The sequence below is a fragment of the Hippoglossus stenolepis genome, chromosome 10 (genome assembly GCF_022539355.2).
Source record: "Hippoglossus stenolepis isolate QCI-W04-F060 chromosome 10, HSTE1.2, whole genome shotgun sequence".
NCBI classification, from domain to species: Eukaryota; Metazoa; Chordata; class Actinopteri; order Pleuronectiformes; family Pleuronectidae; genus Hippoglossus; species Hippoglossus stenolepis.
The window spans coordinates 17,402,375-17,425,605 of NC_061492.1; the positions used below are offsets into that span (position 1 = coordinate 17,402,375).

At 41.4% G+C, this 23,231-nt stretch overlaps 3 protein-coding genes across 5 annotated transcripts; all 3 read right to left on the bottom strand.

The window, feature by feature from the left end:
- Positions 1 to 1,276: 1,276 nt before the first annotated feature.
- pabpc4 (poly(A) binding protein, cytoplasmic 4 (inducible form)) lies at positions 1,277 to 11,383 on the bottom strand. 3 transcript variants are annotated; one of them, XM_035167850.2, is made up of 15 exons: positions 10,722 to 11,383; positions 8,025 to 8,218; positions 7,014 to 7,129; positions 5,964 to 6,103; positions 5,241 to 5,335; positions 5,022 to 5,159; positions 4,825 to 4,920; positions 4,019 to 4,288; positions 3,342 to 3,432; positions 2,624 to 2,719; positions 2,391 to 2,494; positions 2,183 to 2,273; positions 1,955 to 2,085; positions 1,734 to 1,857; positions 1,277 to 1,644 (listed from the first exon to the last, which is right to left on the bottom strand). In XM_035167850.2, exons 1-14 carry the CDS (start codon positions 10,912 to 10,914, stop codon positions 1,756 to 1,758), a joined length of 1,857 nt encoding a protein of 618 aa, XP_035023741.1. In that variant the 5' UTR covers positions 10,915 to 11,383; the 3' UTR covers positions 1,277 to 1,644; positions 1,734 to 1,755. The 3 variants fall into 3 exon arrangements, with proteins under 3 accessions (XP_035023741.1, XP_035023740.1, XP_035023739.1); XM_035167849.2 differs by having other exon boundaries at positions 1,277 to 1,643; positions 1,751 to 1,857; positions 2,364 to 2,494; positions 10,722 to 11,382; XM_035167848.2 differs by having other exon boundaries at positions 2,364 to 2,494; positions 10,722 to 11,382.
- A 1,297-nt stretch (positions 11,384 to 12,680) lies between these two features.
- On the bottom strand, positions 12,681 to 16,688 carry zpcx (zona pellucida protein C). Its single transcript, XM_035167268.2, has 9 exons — positions 16,204 to 16,688; positions 16,012 to 16,124; positions 15,862 to 15,941; positions 15,285 to 15,456; positions 15,111 to 15,216; positions 13,930 to 14,015; positions 13,760 to 13,845; positions 12,830 to 13,682; positions 12,681 to 12,752 (listed from the first exon to the last, which is right to left on the bottom strand). The coding sequence occupies exons 1-9, from the start codon at positions 16,669 to 16,671 to the stop codon at positions 12,731 to 12,733; spliced, it is 1,986 nt and encodes a 661-aa protein (XP_035023159.2). The 5' UTR covers positions 16,672 to 16,688; the 3' UTR covers positions 12,681 to 12,730.
- A 1,974-nt stretch (positions 16,689 to 18,662) lies between these two features.
- On the bottom strand, positions 18,663 to 22,508 carry LOC118115998 (zona pellucida sperm-binding protein 3-like). The gene is made up of 9 exons (XM_035167277.2): positions 22,020 to 22,508; positions 21,831 to 21,943; positions 21,681 to 21,760; positions 21,104 to 21,275; positions 20,930 to 21,035; positions 19,912 to 19,997; positions 19,742 to 19,827; positions 18,812 to 19,664; positions 18,663 to 18,734 (listed from the first exon to the last, which is right to left on the bottom strand). The coding sequence occupies exons 1-9, from the start codon at positions 22,485 to 22,487 to the stop codon at positions 18,713 to 18,715; spliced, it is 1,986 nt and encodes a 661-aa protein (XP_035023168.2). The 5' UTR covers positions 22,488 to 22,508; the 3' UTR covers positions 18,663 to 18,712.
- Between the last annotated feature and the right edge of the window lie 723 nt (positions 22,509 to 23,231).

Consider the following 23,231-nt stretch of genomic DNA (forward strand, 5'->3'; position numbering starts at 1 on the left):
TAATAATAATAATAACTTTTCAAAATATATTTACAAAATGCTTTACAAGGGTTGAAGTTCGTTTTGAGGTAATTCTATTATATAATTAGAATAAACAAACAACTCAATCAGGGAAGTCTCTTGTAATAGGAGAAGCAGCAGCATTATTAATTACATAAATAATGAATCTTTTCTAAAACTTTTTGTAACCCCATTCGCTGTAGCTGGTGTATATTCCCTGCTAGAAATAAATTAGTCTTTTAAGGCTCTTAAGTTCATCGTGTCCAATGAGCAGTTTGACCTCTGACCTTTCCGAAAACATGTGGAGAATATGGATAAAAACTGACTTTTTCAGATATTACAATTGTAGACATGAAAACCAGGGGGAAAGGATTTTAAAAACCTGGCAACCACATATTTTTTTTCTGTTAACTACTTGTAACTTGTAACTGATTCTTTCAGTGTGACAGAGGAGACTCTTTCCAGGATCTGTAAAATCTTCAGAAAAATTCTACCTCCACTTCTCTGCAGGTTTTCCTTCCTTTATGCAACACTGCTATATATCCCCACTGGCCACTTGTCCTTCTGTCTGGCTGTCAGAAAACAACATTATACTGTATATTAATGACATTAAAAGCAAAAATGATTCCACTCTGATTTGTCTACTTTATCCAAATGATAGAAAAATAATATTTCTTATGTAAATGTCATACTCATGTTCCCACACTGCAACACTTTTAGTTGAATGTAATTTGACCAAGGAACAATAAGGAATGACGAGATCCCTAATTTATAAAAGCCGAAAAAGTAAAAATGACAGTTTGAGCAAAACATTCAAGTTGACAGATATTTATTCATGACAACATCGTAGACTTAAATACAAAATTAGAAGCTATTAGAGATTTAGAATTTAAGAGCTTAATATAAAAACATGCAAAAGTCAGACCTTGAAATCATGGTTGATTATTACATTGATGTTTCTAATTTAAGGATCAGTGACAATTCTCTTAAGGAATTCTTTTTACCTATCTTTCTGTCTTGAATGCGAAATACCTTTTTAAGAGGCAAACTTAAATACTATCTTTTCCCCTTTAATGTCCCTTTTATCAACCATCAGTCCAAAGGACTCCTGCTCAGCCAAAATAAAAATACAGTATGATATTTAACATTATATAATTTGTGGCCTGACTCTTCTGCCCATTACCCTGTAACACTAATGACTGTTTCTCAGATAAACACACTTTCTTGAAACTGAACACAACAGGTTACATTTAAGGATTAAATAACACAAGAGTGGTGACCTTGATATATCATCCCTTTATTGAGAATACCACACACCCATGAAAACATGATTGGAGGAGTCCTTCATTTCAAATCAAGTATCAAATGTCAAGCAAAGAAAAAGAGCAAGGCTCATTTTCCTTCTAGAAAAAAAAGTGTTTCTCCTTCGCCACTGATTGAAGGACCTTCGTTCAAGATTCATTTAAAACGTATTACAGATCTAAAAAATGATGAACTGAAATGTTTTTTAAATGTTCAAGTATTCTTCAAAATTCCATTTTCTTTTTTTTTTTCTTGGTTTTTAATTTTTGCATAATACTTCAGAAGGCTCTGGTGTTTGGAGTCAGCGTAGCGTTTCTCTTCCCATTGGCTTTTTCTTCGCCCTGAAAAAAAACAAACACTTTTCATTAGTGCCACAAAAAATCTAATATGCATGATCATGAATTGGTTTTCTGCTTGTGTATGATCATAGCAATCCAATACAACACACAGTCTTCAGGATGTGGCAGCAGCAGCAGTAGTAGCCATGGTGCCCACTTTTTGAGTGGCGTCTTTCTTTGCCTGATGGGCCTGTAGCACGGCGACAGCTTCTTCCACCTGCACAAAGAAATCGTAAAGTATCAAGTCACAGTGTGCAGTGTGCTAAACAGATGACAGACCCTTCAGTGTGATTAGGACAGAGGTAGCCACGTACCTTTGAGCGCAGAGATTCATGAGACTCCAGCATATGAAGCAGTTCAGAGTTGTCGATCTCCAGCAGCATGCCAGTGATCTTTCCCGCCAGGTTGGCATGCATTGACTGAATCAGAGGAAAAAGACGCTCCCCTATTCGGAAAATTTTGAAAAAGTGAAGGAGAATAAATCAGCTTGTTGAAAAATGTTAAATAATTTAAGTTAATTCATTGTGAAATAGACGTCTTACCCAGCATCTGTTTCTGCTCCTGAGGGGGGGCTGCAGCCAGCATGGAGGCTGTGAGAGGCTCCTGGCCCTGAACGTGCACAGCTGGCTGAGCCTGAAAGAACACATAAAGAGGATAATAAAGACAAAAAATTCAAATTATTTTCTGAAAGAGAGGATGATGTGATTGATCTTTTGCACACACCTGCTGTAAGGCAATCGGTTGCACCACCTGAGGGTTGGGGTTGCGGACGCCAGTGGCGTATTTGTAAGGAGGCATGGCTCGGGGGCCTGGGACGCCCATGGAGGGACGAGGAGCCATGGACTGGCCAGCAGCTAGTGGCGAGGAGAAGAAATGGGGCAGGATTTACACAGAGTCTTGACAACTTTTACAGTATGGTGGTGTATTATATTATTATATACGGTATGGTGATCTGTCTGCCTGCTTGCTATTGGTGAACACACCTCGTGGTCCCTGTGTGTTGTTATTAGGAGTCATGTGTCTCAGGTTGGCCCGAGGTCCTGGCTGACGCAGCGAGTTGGGGATCCCCTGGAAACCACCTGAGAGTGACAGAAGCATTAATGGACTCCATGTATAACCGCACAGAAGTTTTAAAATGAATGATGATGACTAAGTTACTGATAGGACCTGGTCAGACCTGGTATTAACATCCGTCCTGAAAGATCCCATCACAAGTGGACAGTTCTAAGTTCGTCTGTTCACACCAATTGTGATCAGATCTCACTTTCCTGCTCTCCATGCAAATTAACACACAGGCATATGTGTTCCTGAGGCCAAAGGATGTTTTTACTCAGTCTGAGTTTACAGGTGTGACTGATGACAAAATGTGAGTGTGTCTGTGTGAGCCAGTGAGCGTGAGAGAGCGGTAGGGAGAGAGAGGAGTCAGGAGGTGCCGAATGAATCAACTGAGCTACGCTTTGCTATGAAGAAAGATTTGAATAAATCCTTCTGTGGTGATCGGTGTCTTTTCACACAACTAATTTAATGTGGTGTCCCAGACCACCTCTGAATGTGGTCTGAGTGATCAGATCTCGGGATGCTTTGAAGTTGCTTTTGGGTGCGTTCAGACCTGAACTTTGTGGTTTGATCACACAGGACGGATGTTAATACCAGGTCTGAACATGGTGATAGATGCATCATCAAATAAAGCCAAACACTCACCTTGACCTCTACCACCTTGTTGCTGCCACCGGGGGTTGGGCCGCATTTGGGCCAGCTGATTGGGTGCATAATATGTAGTCCTATTCTGGGCCTGGTGGACACAAGAAAGAATGGTGTCATCTAACAGCGTTAAACCACTGACATGACTACAGCATTTTACTGACATAAAATAGAAACTGTGTTGGGGTATGATAACAGTTCAGAAGTTTGCCTGGTGACCTCAGGGACAAGCAATACAAAAACTTCATTTGGATGAGTTTGGGTGGAATTCTGAATTCAAATAAAGTATGTTAGCATATTTTTAATCCATTGTGTCCAAGAGTATCTCCCTGTCGATTCCAATACCACAGCGATTAATAATATTAATAATACATTTTATTCGACGGTACCTTTCTAGAAACCCAATGACACCTGACAATATATCATAAATGAGCCCGTATGGGTAGATGTTATGTATGGGAGACTGATCTAATCAGATGTGTCTTGAGTTGAGATTTAAACAGTTTAATAGAGTCCAGTTGGCAGATGTGAGGTGGGAGAGACCTCCAGAGTCCTGGTCCAGAGCTACCGAAGGCTCTGGCTCCCACAGTGGTGAGTTTGAATGTGGAGACAGCAGCCTGGCCCAACAACCATTTTACGATTTTATGTAGCAACGATTCTGGACAATTTGGTCACACCTGTGGCACTGCTGGCATGAAGTATCCGCTGGTGGGCTGGAACTGATTGATGATGGCATTAGCGGGCAGGGCTCTCATGCCTGCAATACGCTGCATGTACTGATTGGTGAGGTGGGCCTTGCGCTCCTCTTTGCGCTGAGCCAGAGCCACGTAGAGAGGTTTGGAGCCAACGATCCGGCCGTTCATCTCGGTCACAGCCTTGGTGGCTTCTTCAGGGGAGGAGAAGCAGACGAAGCCGAAGCCTTTGGAGCGGCCCTCCTCCAGCATCACCTGAAATAAAGAGGGAGTGTGTCTGAGTAAATTCAAACATACACATTGTGTCAATGCTGTCTGTTTGTACTAAAACAATGTGTTGCCCGCTGCTGACCACTGCCCTCTCACCTCCCGCTGCCTTAGCAGAGCAGCCATCATAGTTAAAGATACATCACATCCTGGACATCATCTTTTAAAGCTGCTGCCCTCTGAGAAAGGCTTCAGGTCCATCACATCCCAGACAAATAGACTTAAAAACAGTTTCGACCTCATGGCCATATGTATACTGAACACTGCAATAATTTATCTATATGTGATGTCTGGTGCAATATATGTTATATCTATGGCTTTTTTTATAGGAATTTCCCTTTTTCTTTCAGTGAATTTCTCTCTTCTCCTGATATTTTTCATCCATCCATCCATCCATCCATCCATCCATCCATCCACTCACCCATCTATCTTCGCATCTACCCATCAATCTACCCATTTTGTATTGTATAAGTGTTTTATTTTGTAGTGGTGATGCATTGCATGACTATACAGATTTTATTTACCTTGGCACTTGTGATGGATCCGAAAGGAGAGAACTCCTTACGCAGTTTCTCGTCATCTATGGTGTCGTCCAGGTTCTTAATGTACAGATTTACACCCTGAAAGGAAACAATCAACCATTACGTTTCGTTGAAAAAAACATATTATCGAAGAAAAATATATAATAGTGACTGTATCCAAAGTTTATGTTCCTGCTGACCTGATAACGACTGATCCTTTCTTGTTTCAGCATCTCAAACCTCCTCTTCAGCTCCGCCTGCCGCTCCATCTTCTTCTGCGCCCGCCCCACAAACACGGTCTTGCCATTGAGGTCAGTGCCGTTCATGTCCTCTACTGCCTTTGGATGAAGACAGAGTTATCAGAGGAACTTTCTAAGACATTAAAATACACTTTTCACATTTCCATGGGGCCAAAGTACCTTGTTAGCATCCTCGTGTTTCTCGTAACTAACAAATCCAAAGCCTCTGGATTTGCCAGTGGGGTCTGTCATCACTTTTACGCTGAGGGTTTTACCTGCACAGGCCAAAAAACGTGGACGACAGACAGAAGAAGAAGACTACATTAGGATTTTTAGGTAACGAGTGCAGAGCACATTCTAAACCTGCCAGTTTGGAATGGGCTGTTCTCTTGATCTGTGTTAATGCTGCGGAGCTACTTCAGAATTATTACCTTGTCATTAGTACGTCCTCCTCAAACAGGTCTATAATGTATTGTCACTTTTTATTGTTTGCGAAAACTTTGGGTTCATCTAGAATTATTTCATAGTCAATGCTTTTCATAAAATAAAACTGAATTTGGTTCATCTGTGTATACATTTGAAGGATTGACTTAGTTGGGTGTTATTTTTTCATACATTGCATGTCGACTATATCTGTTAAACAATCGACACAATCTTCAGTCCCAAGTTCACAAGCTTTGTAATTTCATCATTCTATAGCATTTCAGGAACAAAACAAACATGTGCTTTTACCTTATAGACAAGTTGCTAAAGACGAAGTGGTTCGATGAATGTTTTTGCCATGACGGACGTCAATACCCGTGACACCAGTGAATATCTGTGTCAGATATGCGTTCCACATACATACATTCAGACAGACAATTGTGGATTTAGTCTGTAAATAATTAGATCTAATCAGTTTACCATATTTGTCAAAAAACTCCTTCAGCCGATCATCATCCATATCGTCCCCAAAGTTCTTGATGTAGACATTGGTAAACTCTTTGGCTTTGGCACCGAGTTCAGCCTCCCGTTCTTTTCGCGATTTGAAACGACCCACGAACCTGAACATGGAGGGAGAGCAGCAAAACACACTCTCGTAAAACAGTCCTGAGAAACTTGAAAAGCAAACCAGGCTCCATCTCTTTTTCCGATCTAAAAAACACTGGTCATCCGGGTTTCCAGCTAAAGAAGGCTCCGCACAGACCTGACCACGCAAGCGCTATAAGTAAAGGATCCTTTGACAACAAACACGGACAACATTTACAACATCACAGCTACATTTCATCATCATTCCTGCAGTAAACATTGAAAAACAACCACAACAAACTGTTGTTAACATCACCAGAGGCAGGCAGATATGTTGGCATGCTACACAGTGACTACCATCAGAACTCGTGGTCCAAACTGGATGAGGAGGTGGATGGAGAAGGATGGAGAAACAGAGTCTCACAGTACAAAGGAAAGCTGAGGACGACCAAATGATCTTATATACCTTGCTACGACGACCTCTCCCCTTCTGCCATCCAGTATTGCATTCCTGCATTCGATCCATCACTAAAACACACAAGCGTGGTCATACACACACACACACAAACACTCCAAGACGGGTGACCAGCAAGTGGACAAATGGAAGTAACAAAAAAATGCATCTGGTAGGAAAGATTAGTTAGAGGTTTTAGTATTTTCTGTTTTTTATCAGTTTAGAGGTTATCTTCCTACTGGCAGTAGTGAGAAATGAGTTTATTAGTCCGATTATTCACACACAAACTCTCCAACTGAAAAAAGACACGACAAGTCAGTTCACTCAACACAAGTGCAGGAACACACACGTCAGATTTATAAATGAGTAACAAAACGTAACACAGGTTTATGTCAGTCTGATCCACATAAGCTGTCGCCATCGCCTAATATTAATTAACGCTAACATGAGTAAACAGCAGAACATGTGCTCCTAGATGATCGGACACTCACACCTTGCGGTCATTCAGAAGCATCCCGTTCATCTTCTCAATGGCACGGTCAGCAGCGTCCTGGGTCTCGAAGTGGACGAAGGCATAGCCCTTGGAACCATTTTCATCACACACCACCTGGAGAGTGGAAAGACACACTGTATAGGTTAATATGCCAACATGCAGATAGTTCCTGAATCTTAAAAAATGAATAATGAGACATTTTGTGAAATGTGTTTGCTCACTTCCTTGCAGAGATTTAGGTGAGAAGATTGATACCACACTCACATCTGTGCGCTAAAATATGAAGCTACAGTCAGCAGGTGGATAGCTTAGCTTAGCATAAAGACAAAGATAACAAACTGGGGAAATCTATGGAGGACCGAAACTTCCAAAATCAAAAGTAAAGAAAAAAATGAAATAACATAAATAAAGAAATAAATGCAGGAATACAAATGTATTTGTTTTGTTTTTGATTATTTATTTTATTTATATATTATCAAGTCATTCAATTGGGCCAGCTGATTGGGTGTATAGTATGTATAAATAAATAAATAAATAAATAAGTGACCTTTTCACCATTAAACTGTTTTTGTTATTATTTATTTATTAATCTATAATATTTTTTATACATTTAATTATTTATTTCTGGATGTAATTTGTATATTATTGAGTCATTTAGTTATTTCCTCATTTGTAATTTTGGCAGTTTTGGTCTTCAATAGGAAACCACTTGCCTGGCTCTGTGTGCAGGTAACAGAACCCATCGGAATGTCTAATTATGTTTTGTTTGTTTTGAGTCCAAACTGAAATTTAGCAAATAATGTAAATTAAAGAATGTAAAAAAAAGAGTGAGAGTTAAGCAACAACCATAACCCCCTTAAAAACAACAATATGGACGGAGTCAGGTTATCCTTGTTCTCCTGTTTCCGGCCTTTATGCTAAGCTAACAGATAGCTTTTTAGCCAGATATGAAAGTGGGATCATTCCCCTCATCTAAAGTCCCCCGCTGACATTTAGGGGAAACTTCTACCTTGCAGGAGAGGATGTTGCCGAAGGCGGAGAAGGTGTCGTACAGGGCCTTGTTGTCAATGGACTTGTCGAGGTTCTTGATGAACACGTTGCCCACTCCAGACTTCCTGAGGGAGGGGTCTCTCTGGGACCACATGATTCTGATGGGCTTCCCTTTCACCACGTCAAAGTTCATGGTGTCCAGGGCTCTCTCAGCTGGGGGAGGAGGGTCAGAGGGGCGGAGGGAAAGGTCATGGGGGACTGTTTACACGGAGACATGGGTCTGAAAACATATCAGTTACTGATATGTACGCAACATATCATGCTTTCATCGTGCAAAATAAAAAAATAATTTCTATTCTGACAGTCCCATAGTGCAACAGTGACTAGAATGCAGCCATGTGCTTTACGCTAATAACAACAGCCCCAAAATAATAAAACTCCTGGACAGGTAACATGAGGCAACAGCAGAGGAGTGTATTAAAATAGTTTGTCCTCCTGTCCTGTGTGTGCCACAATGGAGGATCCCTGCTGCCAGCCTGTTTACAGAGCACGCACAGATACTGCAGTCGGCTATGAGGCTGACAAGTTGTCTGTGAGCAGCTGGGACATGTGGTGAGGAGCAGCTGCAGTCAGCAAGCACATGGCCCCTGTTCTCTGACTCAACACATGCTGCTGGGCAGCATCCCACCTATGGGCCAGTGACAGTGGCAGAACCTCAGACAACAGCATCAGAAATAGTGTGTTTCAGGTTTGTCTTTATAGCCTTTCACTGTCTACTGCTTTAATTATCACACAGGCTCTTAATGTCCACGTTGGCACAAATACCAAACACCCTTTTGTTCTTTCACTCCACAGTAACACACACACACACAAACGCAGGCCGGGCTATCCAGCTAAAAGTGTCTGGTAAACAAAACGGAGCTGCCTTGCGTCTGCTGGCATCAGCAGTTTGGCTCGCAATTGTACTTTACAACCCATGTGCTCAGAGAAGGTGTGTGTGTGTCGGTTCGAGTGCGTGTGTGTATCACTGTCAGACGTGGAAGGTTCCTCTCTGGAATACAAGATGAGTGTTTTTAGATTACATGATGCCATTTAGAAAGATGTACGCTGAAATAGTCAGTGTTGTAAAATGTTTCTTTCTGTCATTTAATAGGTAAAGTATTATGGGCAGGCAGATTTTTGGCTGCTCAGATAGAAGCTCTATATTTAGAGAGGGGTCCTGAGAGGTATGTGCTGGCGTGGAGTGTCAGTGGAGCACTCTGTACCATTGATCGCAAAGAGACATATTCAACAGGAATTCTTAGATGTGCAACACCAAGTCTCTGGAGTGTTCACACGTATGATATGTAAATAATTAAATGAAGACATTTGGCTGCATGAAATCATCTGTCGTGAGCAGGCACCGCTCTTCGTTCACAAACCATGTCATCATTATCTGTGTTTTAACGCCTGTAGACCCACAGACACGTGTTTGGTTTGGACACCATCTAAATACCCAGAAGCCCCCTCCCCCTACTTCACATCTAAACCTCCCAAGAACAAATGGCGTCTTCTCACTCAAGGCCTCTCACAGCGAGTGAGACCTCCTCTCTGGGAGTGAGCCGGTTGTAAACCATCATTACTCCAACTGTTGGGAACCGACATGAGCACAGAGAAGTTGTCACAGGTGTTGATACACGACCACAGAAGAAAGAAAAGAGTCCAGACAAAGTAAACATTATCACCAGGCCACTGACGGCAACACAACCACCTGCTACAACTGCTCAATGTTCCATACCACTGGTTGTACATGGACAACTCTCCGAATAAAGGCACTTCGTACGTGCGGCATCAGGTCCTAATAGATAAAGAATTAGCCTGGATTAAGTTTCAACTAATCACCAACCAGTTAGAAAATGAACCTGGGAGTAAAACAAACTGGTTTATCAATCAGACCATACAGGAAGTTATTATTCAGCTGTGCTCGTCCCGTTTTCTGACACTCAGTGGAAATATGGCAGCGGCGTGCAGTGGGAATTAGTTTCACTCTGCGGGCCTTAAAATAGGAGCAGAAATGGGTCATTTTGGGCTGAACGCGAAAGATCAACCATGGATACACGTCTATGTTTCAGAACCGATAAGAAGAACATGGCTTTTCTGTTGACTTTAAAGCATAAGTCAAACACTACATTGGGTCGGGGCTTTAACGAAAGCAGTGACATATATTTCCAGGAGTACACAAGAAGTGGGACAACCAGGCACAAGAACTGCAAGTGACTGAGCTGATTTGCAAAAACTCATCATTTGGGGTTGTTGATTCATTGAGGATGAAGAGAATTTGTTGAAGAATAGAGTCAAAGAAAAAAATTGACAACATAATTTGGTAGATGATAAATCTTGTGATATTGGGTTATGCAATTGTGTTAGAGAGCAGTAAAGGAATGTGCAATCGTGTGTATGTATAGCCTATTTATTTGGATTGTAGTAGGCTATACATTTGGATGAGGTAAATGTGCGATTCAGACTATATATTATTTTTGATCGATCTATCCAGTTCTATCTATTGTATATTGCCATTATAGTTGCATGCTGTTATGTTGACAGTTTGAGCCTTGACATTGAAAGCATAGGGTGACATTGTCAACATTGGAGGGGTGCATGCTTCTCTGCCTTTTCTAAACAGGTGTGTTCTGCAGCCACACACACACACAAACGGGGACAGGACATGTCCTCTTACCGTCTGCAGGCTGGGAGAAGTTGACATAAGCGTATCCCAGGGATCGCCGGGTGATCATGTCTCGACAGACCCGGATAGAGAGCACCGGTCCGGCGGGGCTGAACTTCTCGTACAGCATCGCCTCCGTGATGTCCGGGTGCAGGTCGCCCACGTAGAGAGAAGCCATCGGATAACTCCCGGTCGCTGTGTTCATTCCTCGGACTTGACTCAGTTAAAATGAAGCTTCTCTCAAACAGAAAATGATCATTTAAAAAAAAAAGCCGATATGAAGGAGTCCAGACTGCGGTTCTCTCGTCAGAATAAAGACTGGAAGGTCGGTGGCTGTCTGATCCAGCCCGGTGAAGAAAACTTTAAATAAAAGAAAAAAAGAAAAGAAAAATAAATCCCGAACTGTTCCGATTCCTCCTTGTTTTTTTTTTGTTTTTTTTAAAGACGCCAACGTCGGGATAAGCCCGAGGCCTCTTGTTTACGATATTTTTTTAAATTACAATTTTTACGATTTTTTCAAAGCGTTTGTTTCAAGTATTTCTTGTTCTTGTTTTTATTTAGATTTTGTAGGTTTTGTATTTTGTATTTTTTTTATATTTTAAAGTTTTTTTTTTCTAGAACGGTGAGTTAGACACTCACGGTTGTTTTGTGGTCGGTGAAAGAGACTGCGGGGAGGGAAGCGTGGCCACTTTATACGGAGAGAGAGGTGCGGAGGAAACAGTGGCCGGGGTCTCACACACACACACACACGCACACACACACGGTGTAAAAGGGAGAGAGCACACTGTACCGTCCCAACTACTCAGCCCTGCTCCCCACAGCGACATCTGTGACGAAATACACCCTGAAAACTGCTTATTCATGCTTTACAGGACGATTTAGCAGTGGAAAGACTGTTAAATAATGAAACAAATACTGTCAACAAAAAAAAGGTTAAGCTAGTGTTCTTTTCTATGAGTGGAAATCTGATTTGTTTCTTATAACCACATATATACGACCTTATATAAAAATGGGCAATGTGTTTTACATGATAGAATATGGTTTAGAAAATAAGCCTCATTATCATTAATTTCTTTAAGCTTTACAATATTTAGCTTCATGTCCATTTTATCTATACAATTGTACTCAATGTACATTTTTATATTGTTCAATAAAATAAAGATGTATGAAGTGACAACTATAAGTGAAGCCAAAGCATCTTGCTCACTACCTGGTGGCTGGCTGCAGTTTAGATCATACATAGACCTGCTCCTTCATGTCATAGGATGGGAATGGACCAGAACAAAAAGTCAAAGATCTCAGAGATGGCCTGTGTCATTCTGGGTACAGTGTGCATCACGCTGATGTCGCTTAAAGACATTTTTCTCTAGCGAGTTTGGTTTTAACTACCTATGCCAAGGGGGTTATATTTTCATCAGTTGGGGTTATGCAAAAAAAAAAAACGACAGGATTGAAAACCACAGAACTTGGAAGGATGCAGTGTGGGTCAGTAACTAACCCATGGAGTTTTGGTGCAGATTTTAACATTGCAAGAGTAGCAGGTTTTTTGGCATTTTCATTGATTTCCCAGGGAATAATTCATGGATCTTGATGGAAAAGGAAAAATAAGGTATTTGTAGAGGACTGATATTTATTAGTGTAGGAATGTTTTGTGCAGATTGAATTTAAGGGGACTGTTGGGCCTTGGTGGAGGTATAAGCTGCACTGAGTGCCATTCTTAGTTAATGTTTTAAAAACATCATGGCTGACAGCTGAAAGTGACACGAGCTGTGTATTGACAGGACCTCAATACTGCAACTCCACCCCCCCCCCCAAATGCTGCAGACTGTGCAAGATGGCAACGTTTGTATTTGGGATTTCCAAGTTTAATTTATGAATAGTGGAAGGAAGTGGAGCTGCATCATCCATCTTTATATACAATCTGTTCAAAACCAAAAGCTTGGAATGACACTTAATAAAAAAAGTCCAGAATATTGCTCAACAGTTTATTAAATTAAACTACATTTATAAAATAGATGCAATTATTCTGCTTTGCCCATCCTCCTGAGGAGAAGAGAATATAAATTAGTAACTTCTACAATGACATTACAAAAATATACAAGATTTCCATGTTTACAAACCTCAGCAGATCTAGGAAGGCCGAGCGCAACCCCTTCTGTCCGGGCTCCTGTTTTCTTTTAGACCCATCCATCCCACATCCTCTAGTGCCACCTTTTCCCTCTTCATGCTCCACCGCCTCTTCCTCATAACTCAGCTTCTGTGTCCCATCTGTGCCCTTGGAGAACTCAAGTTTTGAGTAAATTATTGGTTGGCCATCATTTGTTCCTTCTTTGGGTGTCACGGCTGCATCTGCTTGCATTTGAGCGGGCTCATCTTCCACTTGGTCAAAAGGAACCAGGTTAAAGTCATTTACAGGCGCCCCAGCCAGCAGAACGATGTCGACTTGTGGAACGTCTGGGCCAAACACTGTAGAGCTTCCAGACCACGTTTGTCTTGGAGAATCCTCTTCGAAAGCTGGAATCACCCATCCGTCAACCATTACAGGAAACGTCAGATCCCATAATGAAGCGTCACCTTTTAGGTCATTGAGATTTTGACCTTCGATCTGGTTCATGGGGAGATTTGAAGGTTGCGGCGCAGGAAGGTCATTTGAAATTGTGTCGCTTGTCTTTAACCGATTTGTCAAACCGTCTTCAGTGTCCTGCAGCTGTCCAGGCAGCCAAAGGGTCAGTCTGGCTGCTGGGTCCTGACTCACCATGACTACACCCTGTGGAGGAGACGAGACCTTGCTTCTTGTTCGAGAAGCACCAGAAATGATTGCGTCTCCTGTCACTGCAGCGTCAGACTGCATGGAGTCGGTAACGGGGGCAGAGGGCTTTTTTTGTGGTTCAGAGACAACATGTTCTGAGCTCATCTCAATATCCTTGTCCACAATGACAAATGGACCAGTGCTGAGTGTAGCCCTGATCTGATCTGAAATGACACGAGGCACCAAGTTATTAAGAAATACCCCCACATATTTATTATTGTATATTAAAAATAGCACTGACCTTCAGGATGGTGCCTCACTGACAGGTCTTTACACATCGAGCTGCAGCACTCGCATACCTCAACGTCGCCACTGAGGTCTTCCCATCTGACATGAGAACATTTTAGAAGTCATGGTAGAGCAACAGAATACAACTGTGTGTATATGTGTGTTAGTGTATCAGTATTGTACCTAGACTGGATTAAGTTGTAGTTGCAGGATTTAGAGTCCTGAGTGACACCCTGTTGCGAGATGATCACGGTGCAGTGAATGTACAGCTTCAAGGAGGGGGAAAAAAAAAATAAAGAGTTAATAAGGTCACTCAGTTGAACAGCAGAAACCTGAGGCCTGTGAGGGAAATTCTATAACTAGAATGGCACTTAATATAATTTATACCTCAACCAAGGCCCAACTGTTCCCTTAAATTAAAAGCCATTGAGCTAGGGCCACACTACATGTCTAACCTACACAATGGTGTATCCTATAAAGCCTACACCCATAAATCCAGATTTTTATTTGAATCGCACACCCTCATTCATACCAACCCCCTAAATGTTTGAAGTTTTTAAATATTGGAAAAAAAAAACAAAAAAAAAAAACACCCTCGCCAGTTGAAGGTAAGAAAAATAAATTATATATAAAAAATATAAATATATATTCCTTGATCCTCACCCCGATCCGCAATACAATTTAATTTGTTTTTCCCTGACCTATCCTTTCACCAAGTTTCATCGTAATCCATCTAGTAGTTTTTGTATAATCCTGTTAGACAAAACAACCTCCTTAGTGGAAGTAAGAGCATCACTTAATAATGCTGTCAAAGCTGTAGGTTGTATCTATACAACTTTAGGAGGAATAAATGCCTTGAAAGATGCATTTTTAAGTGTGCAAGATGCCATTTTCTGACTTTCCCATGGAATCACAGGATATAAGAGCAGGAATAATCTGTTTAAAAGCCATTTCTGGGCATTAAGGACAGAGTTTAAATGTGAAAGGGAAACCCATGCAACAAGGGGTCGGATCAGAAGCAAACCTGCAGTCGCTGTAGATCCCCTGAAGCTTCTGTAGATGGGGCATCCAATAAGTCACCTTTTTATGCTGGTGCTTAGGGGGATGACTTTCTGGTCAATATAAGGTTTAGTTTTTCTCTTTAGTCAGATTATGTACAGAAATAGGTCAGAAAATGTTTTTGGACTATTTTTGTTGACCTTAACCTTTGACCCATCAACTCCAAAAGTTAGACATACCATCCTTTAATTTTCTGTGGAAATCTAGACATAACTTTAGTCGTTTCATACTCGCATGTGAAAATATTTTGTCCCCAGCAACACCATCACAGAGGTTAAAGAATATTTTTTTAAAAAAGCACTCACCTCAGAAATGAGATATGATGTGTTCAGAGCTAAATTGACCACATCCCTTCTGCTGGAGGCCACAAACTGTATGACAGGATGAGGAGAACCCAGTGGGGCTGTGCACCTGCCACAGATATTGAAAATTTAGACACAACAGTGGAGTGATGATGACCTGACTGGCTGGATGCTCACCCTTTGTTCATTATGACTGCATGCCGAGGTTTACTCCGAGGCTCCGGGGACGCAGAGACGAAGCAGGACTGGATGAAAAGCTGCTGATCAGGTGTAGTTTTGGCAGAAACCTGCAGGTTGATAACTTGGCCTCTTTTATAGACATTTGACTCTGTGACACTGGTCCAGGAAGCTACAGGAAACAGTAAAAACTCAGTGTTTGCAAATGAAATCCCCAATGTAACAGCATCACAACAGGTTGTGTTTTCATCTGCCTGTTTGTGTTGTTTTGTCTATTAGCAGGATTACACCAAATCTACTGACCGGATTTTTATAGAAATTTGTGGAGGGGTGGAGCATTACACAAGGAAGAACCCATTCAAATTTGGTGCGGATTAAGATCAGAGGCACACCCATTGTCTTTAACATTGTGAAATAGGGTGTTTAACATGTTCCCTGATTCATCATCTTGATTAAGGAAAAAGAAAAAAGTTGTGCAATTTAGTGCAGAACTAATAAATTGTGAATTCAAATGTAATTTCATAAAGGGGACTTTTTGGCCTAGGCAGAGGTATGTGCGCTATGAGGCATTACTCACATGTCACAACTTTGATATTGAATCGCCGGCCGTTCTCAGAAGGTGCCACCGAGTCTGACAAGCTTGGACGAACATAAGACCTGTAAAGACATGCAGTTATCTTTAGTATGCATTTTTTGTAATCACCATCAGATGGCTCTGGTGGCTCACCTCTTTGGGAAGCAGGAGACTTGCACTGTGGAAGGAGTTTGCCACCAGGGGGCAAGTGGTTTTTTGAGATTAATGTAGACGGTGTTGGCGAACATCACCAAGCCATTATGCATCTGCAAGACAAGAGTGAGGGTTAAGAAAAAAAGCCTCACAAAGAGGTTCTGGAGTTAGAGGAGAATCTGGACAACTCACTGCAAGTGTGGTTCCGCACTCGTCCACGCTGTAAGTGAAGACAAATTGGTTTGGTCGCGCTCTGTTGCTATAGCAGCCATCACCCAACTGAATCTCCTCTGCGGTCAACATGGCACCGTTGGACCTCTTATCCACCAGCACAGTGAGCTGAGATTGATCACAGAACACCTGCACTCTGGGAACGTTCAGGATGGGAGGAAGGTCAGCGAGCATGTGGAAGTCACGGCCGCGGGTTCGCCAGGAGCTGAAGATGGGGTCGTATGGAGAGAAACCAAAGTTTCTCTCAAATGACAAAGGCTCGAGATCATCAAGAAATCCTGGAAAATCCTGGGAGAGTGTGGCATCATGCCTATTTATGATCCCTGAGTGAACAGAGACAAGCTGTCCAACAAAAATGCAAACATAGGTCCCGACCAGCCACATTTCAACGCTCAGTGTGGACCAAGCTGTGTGACTCCACAGCCACATGTGGGATATAAATGGGAGCAGAGGCAGGAGGGAAAGCTGCTGGCAATCACACTGATGAGGCTGATGTGCTGCATTCACATGAATCTGAAATCTCCACTCCAGTGTAGCTTGTAATGCGTCCTACTTTTTTCTGTATATTATCATCATACAAAAGTAATTCACAAATTTTAAAATTAAATAAAAAAAACAATACCAAGGACAAGGGTTTTTCATGTCATTCCTGACTGCAAATATATCAAATACTCTGCTATAAAGTAAAAGGAACCAGGGAGATAGTTGTAACATTTTTTATGCCTATATGCCTCCCAGAGTGAGTGCATCAAAATTGCTATGCAAACTACTTGTATGTGTCTACTGTCTGATCCAGCCCGGTGAAGAAAACTTTAAATAAAATAAAAAATAAAAATCGGAATTGAAAAAGAAAATAAAAATAAATCCCGAACTGTTCCGATTCCTCCTTGTTTTTTTTTTGTTTTTTTTAAAGACGCCAACGTCGGGATAAGCCCGAGGCCTCTTGTTTACGATATTTTTTTAAATTACAATTTTTACGATTTTTTCAAAGCGTTTGTTTCAAGTATTTCTTGTTCTTGTTTTTATTTAGATTTTGTAGGTTTTGTATTTTGTATTTTTTTTATATTTTAAAGTTTTTTTTTTCTAGAACGGTGAGTTAGACACTCACGGTTGTTTTGTGGTCGGTGAAAGAGACTGCGGGGAGGGAAGCGTGGCCACTTTATACGGAGAGAGAGGTGCGGAGGAAACAGTGGCCGGGGTCTCACACGCACACACACACACGGTGTAAAAGGGAGAGAGCACACTGTACCGTCCCAACTACTCAGCCCTGCTCCCCACAGCGACATCTGTGATGAAATACACCCTGAAAACTGCTTATTCATGCTTTACAGGACGATTTAGCAGTGGAAAGACTGTTAAATAATGAAACAAATACTGTCAACAAAAAAAAGGTTAAGCTAGTGTTCTTTTTTATGAGTGGAAATCTGATTTGTTTCTTATAACCACATATATACGACCTTATATAAAAATGGGCAATGTGTTATACATGATAGAATATGGTTCAGAAAATAAGCCTGATTATTAATTTCTTTAAGCTTTACAATATTTAGCTTCATGTCCATTTTATCTATACAATTGTACTCAATGTACATTTTAATATTGTTCAATAAAATAAAGATGTATGAAGTGACAACTATAAGTGAAGCCAAAGCATCTTGCTCACTACCTGGTGGCTGGCTGCAGTTTAGATCATACATAGACCTGCTCCTTCATGTCATAGGATGGGAATGGACCAGAATAAAAAGTCAAAGATCTCAGAGATGGCCTGTGTCATTCTGGGTACAGTGTGCATCACGCTGATGTCGCTTTAAGACATTTTTCTCTAGTGAGTTTGGTTTTAATTACCTATGCCAAGGGGGTTATATTTTCATCAGTTGGGGTTATGCAAAAAAAACAGGATTGAAAACCACAGAACTTGGAAGGATGCAGTGTGGGTCAGTAACTAACCCATGGAGTTTTGGTGCAGATTTTAACATTGCAAGAGTAGCAGGTTTTTTGGCATTTTCATTGATTTCCCAGGGAATAATTCATGGATCTTGATGGAAAAGGAAAAATAAGGTATTTGTAGAGGACTGATATTTATTAGTGTAGGAATGTTTTGTGCAGATTTAATTTAAGGGGACTGTTGGGCCTTGGTGGAGGTATAAGCTGCACTGAGTGCCATTCATAGTTAATGTTTTAAAAACATCACAGCTGACAGCTGAAAGTGACACGAGCTGTGTATTGACAGGACCTCAATACTGCAACTCCACCCCCGCCCCCAAATGCTGCAGACTGTGCAAGATGGCAACGTTTGTATTTGGGATTTCCAAGTTTAATTTATGAATAGTGGAAGGAAGTGGAGCTGCATCATCCATCTTTATATACAATCTGTTCAAAACCAAAAGCTTGGAATGACACTTAATAAAAAAAGTCCAGAATATTGCTCAACAGTTTATTAAATTAAAATACATTCATAAAATAGATGGAATTATTCTGCTTTGTCCATCCTCCTGAGGAGAAGAGAATATAAATTAGTAACTTCTACAATGACATTACAAAAATATACAAGATTTCCATGTTTACAAACCTCAGCAGATCTAGGAAGGCCGAGCGCAACCCCTTCTGTCCGGGCTCCTGTTTTCTTTTAGACCCATCCATCCCACATCCTCTAGTGCCACCTTTTCCCTCTTCATGCTCCACCGCCTCTTCCTCATAACTCAGCTTCTGTGTCCCATCTGTGCCCTTGGAGAACTGAAGTTTTGAGTGAATTATTGGTTGGCCATCATTTGTTCCTTCTTTGGGTGTCACGGCTGCATCTGCTTGCATTTGAGCGGGCTCATCTTCCACTTGGTCAAAAGGAACCAGGTTAAGGTCATTTACAGGCGCCCCAGCCAGCAGAACGATGTCGACTTGTGGAACGTCTGGGCCAAACACTGTAGAGCTTCCAGACCACGTTTGTCTTGGAGAATCCTCCTCGAAAGCTGGAATCACCCATCCGTCAACCATTACAGGAATCGTCAGATCCCATAATGAAGCGTCACCTTTTAGTTCATTGAGATTTTGACCTTCGATCTGGTTCATGGGGAGATTTGAAGGTTGCGGCGCAGGAAGGTCATTTGAAATTGTGTCGCTTGCCTTTAACCGATTTGTCAAACCGTCTTCAGTGTCCTGCAGCTGTCCAGGCAGCCAAAGGGTCAGTCTGGCTGCTGGGTCCTGACTCACCATGACTACACCCTGTGGAGGAGACGAGACCTTGCTTCTTGTTCGAGAAGCACCAGAAATGATTGCGTCTCCTGTCACTGCAGCGTCAGACTGCATGGAGTCGGTAACGGGGGCAGAGGGCTTTTTTTGTGGTTCAGAGACAACATGTTCTGATCTCATCTCAATATCCTTGTCCACAATGACAAATGGACCAGTGCTGAGTGTAGCCCTGATCTGATCTGAAATGACACGAGGCACCAAGTTATTAAGAAATACCCCCACATATTTATTATTGTATATTAGAAATAGCACTGACCTTCAGGATGGTGCCTCACTGACAGGTCTTTACACATCGAGCTGCAGCACTCGCATACCTCAACGTCGCCACTGAGGTCTTCCCATCTGACATGAGAACATTTTAGAAGTCATGGTAGAGCAACAGAATACAACTGTGTGTATATGTGTGTTAGTGTATCAGTATTGTACCTAGACTGGATTAAGTTGTAGTTGCAGGATTTAGAGTCCTGAGTGACACCCTGTTGCGAGATGATCACGGTGCAGTGAATGTACAGCTTCAAGGAGGGGGGGGAAAAAAAAATAAAGAGTTAATAAGGTCACTCAGTTGAACAGCAGAAACCTGAGGCCTGTGAGGGAAATTCTATAACTAGAATGGCACTTAATATAATTTATACCTCAACCAAGGCCCAACTGTTCCCTTAAATTAAAAGCCATTGAGCTAGGGCCACACTACATGTCTAACCTACACAATGGTGTATCCTATAAAGCCTACACCCATAAATCCAGATTTTTATTTGAATCGCACACCCTCATTCATACCAACCCCCTAAATGTTTGAAGTTTTGTTTTTCCCCTGACATATCCTTTCACCAAGTTTCATCGTAATCCATCTAGTAGTTTTTGGATAATCCTGTTACACAAAACAACCTCCTTAGTGGAAGTAAGAGCATCACTTAATAATGCTGTAGGTTGTATCTATACAACTTTAGGAGGAATAAATGCCTTGAAAGATGCATTTTTAAGTGTGCAAAACGCCATTTTCTGACTTTCCCATGGAATCACAGGATATAAGAGCAGGAATAATCTGTTTAAAAGCCATTTCTGGGCATTAAGGACAGAGTTTAAATGGGAAAGGGAAACCCATGCAACAAGGGGTCGGATCAGAAGCAAACCTGCAGTCGCTGTAGATGGGGCATCCAATAAGTCACCTTTTTATGCTGGTGCTTAGGGGGATGACTTTCTGGTCAATATAAGGTTTAGATTTTCTCTTTAGTCAGATTATGTACAGAAATAGTTCAGAAAATGTTTTTCGACTATTTTTGTTGACCTTAACCTTTGACCCATCAACTCCAAAAGTTAGACATACCATCCTTTAATTTTCTGTGGAAATCTAGACATAACTTTAGTTGTTTTATACACATATGAAAATATTTTGTCCCCAGCAACACAGAGGTTAAAGATAATTTTTTTTAAAAAAAGGACTCACCTCAGAAATGAGATATGATGTGTTCAGAGCTAAATTGACCACATCCCTTCTGCTGGAGGCCACAAACTGTATGCCAGGATGAGGAGAACCCAGTGGGGCTGTGCACCTGCCACAGATATTGAAAATTTAGACACAACAGTGGAGTGATGATGACCTGACTGGCTGGATGCTCACCCTTTGTTCATTATGACTGCATGCCGAGGTTTACTCTGAGGCTCCGGGGACGCAGAGACGAAGCAGGACTGGATGAAAAGCTGCTGATCAGGTGTAGTTTTGGCAGAAACCTGCAGGTTGATAACTTGGCCTCTTTTATAGATATTTGACTCTGTGACACTGGTCCAGGAAGCTACAGGAAACAGTAAAAACTCAGTGTTTGCAAATGAAATCCCCAATGTAACAGCATCACAACAGGTTGTGTTTTCATCTGCCTGTTTGTGTTGTTTTGTCTATTAGCAGGATTACACCAAATCTACTGACCGGATTTTTATAGAAATTTGTGGAGGGGTGGAGCATTACACAAGGAAGAACCCATTCAAATTTGGTGCGGATTAAGATCAGAGGCACACCCATTTTCTTTAACATTGTGAAATAGGGTGTTTAACATGTTCCCTGATTCATCATCTTGATTCAGGAAAACAAAAAAAGTCGTGCAATTTGGTGCAGAACTAATAAATTGTGAATTAAAATGTAATTTCATAAAGGGGACTTTTTGGCCTCGGCAGAGGTATGTGCGCTATGAGGCATTACTCACATGTCACAACTTTGATATTGAATCGCCGGCCGTTCTCAGAAGGTGCCACTGAGTCTGACAAGCTTGGACGAACATAAGACCTGTAAAGACATGCAGTTATCTTTAGTATGCATTTTTTGTAATCACCATCAGATGGCTCTGGTGGCTCACCTCTTTGGGAAGCAGGAGACTTGCACTGTGGAAGGAGTTTGCCACCAGGGGGCAAGTGGTTTTTTGAGATTAATGTGGACGGTGTTGGCGAACATCACCAAGCCATTATGCATCTGCAAGACAAGAGTGAGGGTTCAGAAAAAAAGCCTCACAAAGAGGTGCTGGAGTTAGAGAATCTGGACAACTCACTGCAAGTGTGGTTCCGCACTCGTCCACGCTGTAAGTGAAGACAAATTGGTTTGGTCGCGCTCTGTTGCTATAGCAGCCATCACCCAACTGAATCTCCTCTGCGGTCAACATGGCACCGTTGGACCTCTTATCCACCAGCACAGTGAGCTGAGATTGATCACAGAACACCTGCACTCTGGGAACGTTCAGGATGGGAGGAAGGTCAGCGAGCATGTGGAAGTCACGGCCGCGGGTTCGCCAGGAGCTGAAGATGGGGTCGTATGGAGAGAAACCAAAGTTTCTCTCAAATGACAAAGGCTCGAGATCATCAAGAAATCCTGGAAAATCCTGGGAGAGTGTGGCATCATGCCTATTTATGATCCCTGAGTGAACAGAGACAAGCTGTCCAACAAAAATGCAAACAAAGGTCCCGACCAGCCACATTTCAACGCTCAGTGTGGACCAAGCTGTGTGACTCCACAGCCACATGTGGGATATAAATGGGAGCAGAGGCAGGAGGGAAAGCTGCTGGCAATCACACTGATGAGGCTGATGTGCTGCATTCACATGAATCTGAAATCTCCACTCCAGTGTAGCTTGTAATGCTTCCTACTTTTTTCTGTATATTATTATCATACAAAAGTAATTCACAAATTTTAAAATTAAATTAAAAAAAACAATACCAAGGACAAGGGTTTTTCATGTCATTCCTGACTGCAAATATATCAAATACTCTGCTATAAAGTAAAAGGAACCAGGGAGATAGTTGTAAAAATGTTTATGCCTATATGCCTCCCAGAGTGAGTGCATCAAAATTGCTATGCAAACTACTTGTATGTGTCTACTGTAAAATTGTGTCACTATTTTACAACCCAAACAGAAAATTCACAGTTAAGTCCTGAAACACCAGAAGTAAAATGTTCCAGATCACCCCATAGTCTGGGTTAGTTGTACCTGGGGTCAAATGTAACATTAGGATATACAAATAACACATAATATACTAATAAGTCAAAGATAAATAATGTGAATTCATATCTTAAACGGTGTCTACAGATGTTCAACTGACGAATAAATCTGACTTAGCAACATTCTTAGTAACTTAAATAACTTGACTTTGCAACATGCCATTTATATTTATTAAAAAAAAAGATCATAATTAAATCTATAAATAAATATAATGATGTATCTAATAGGCTACCTGAAAAACGTATTTTTATTTATGTGGTTTACAAT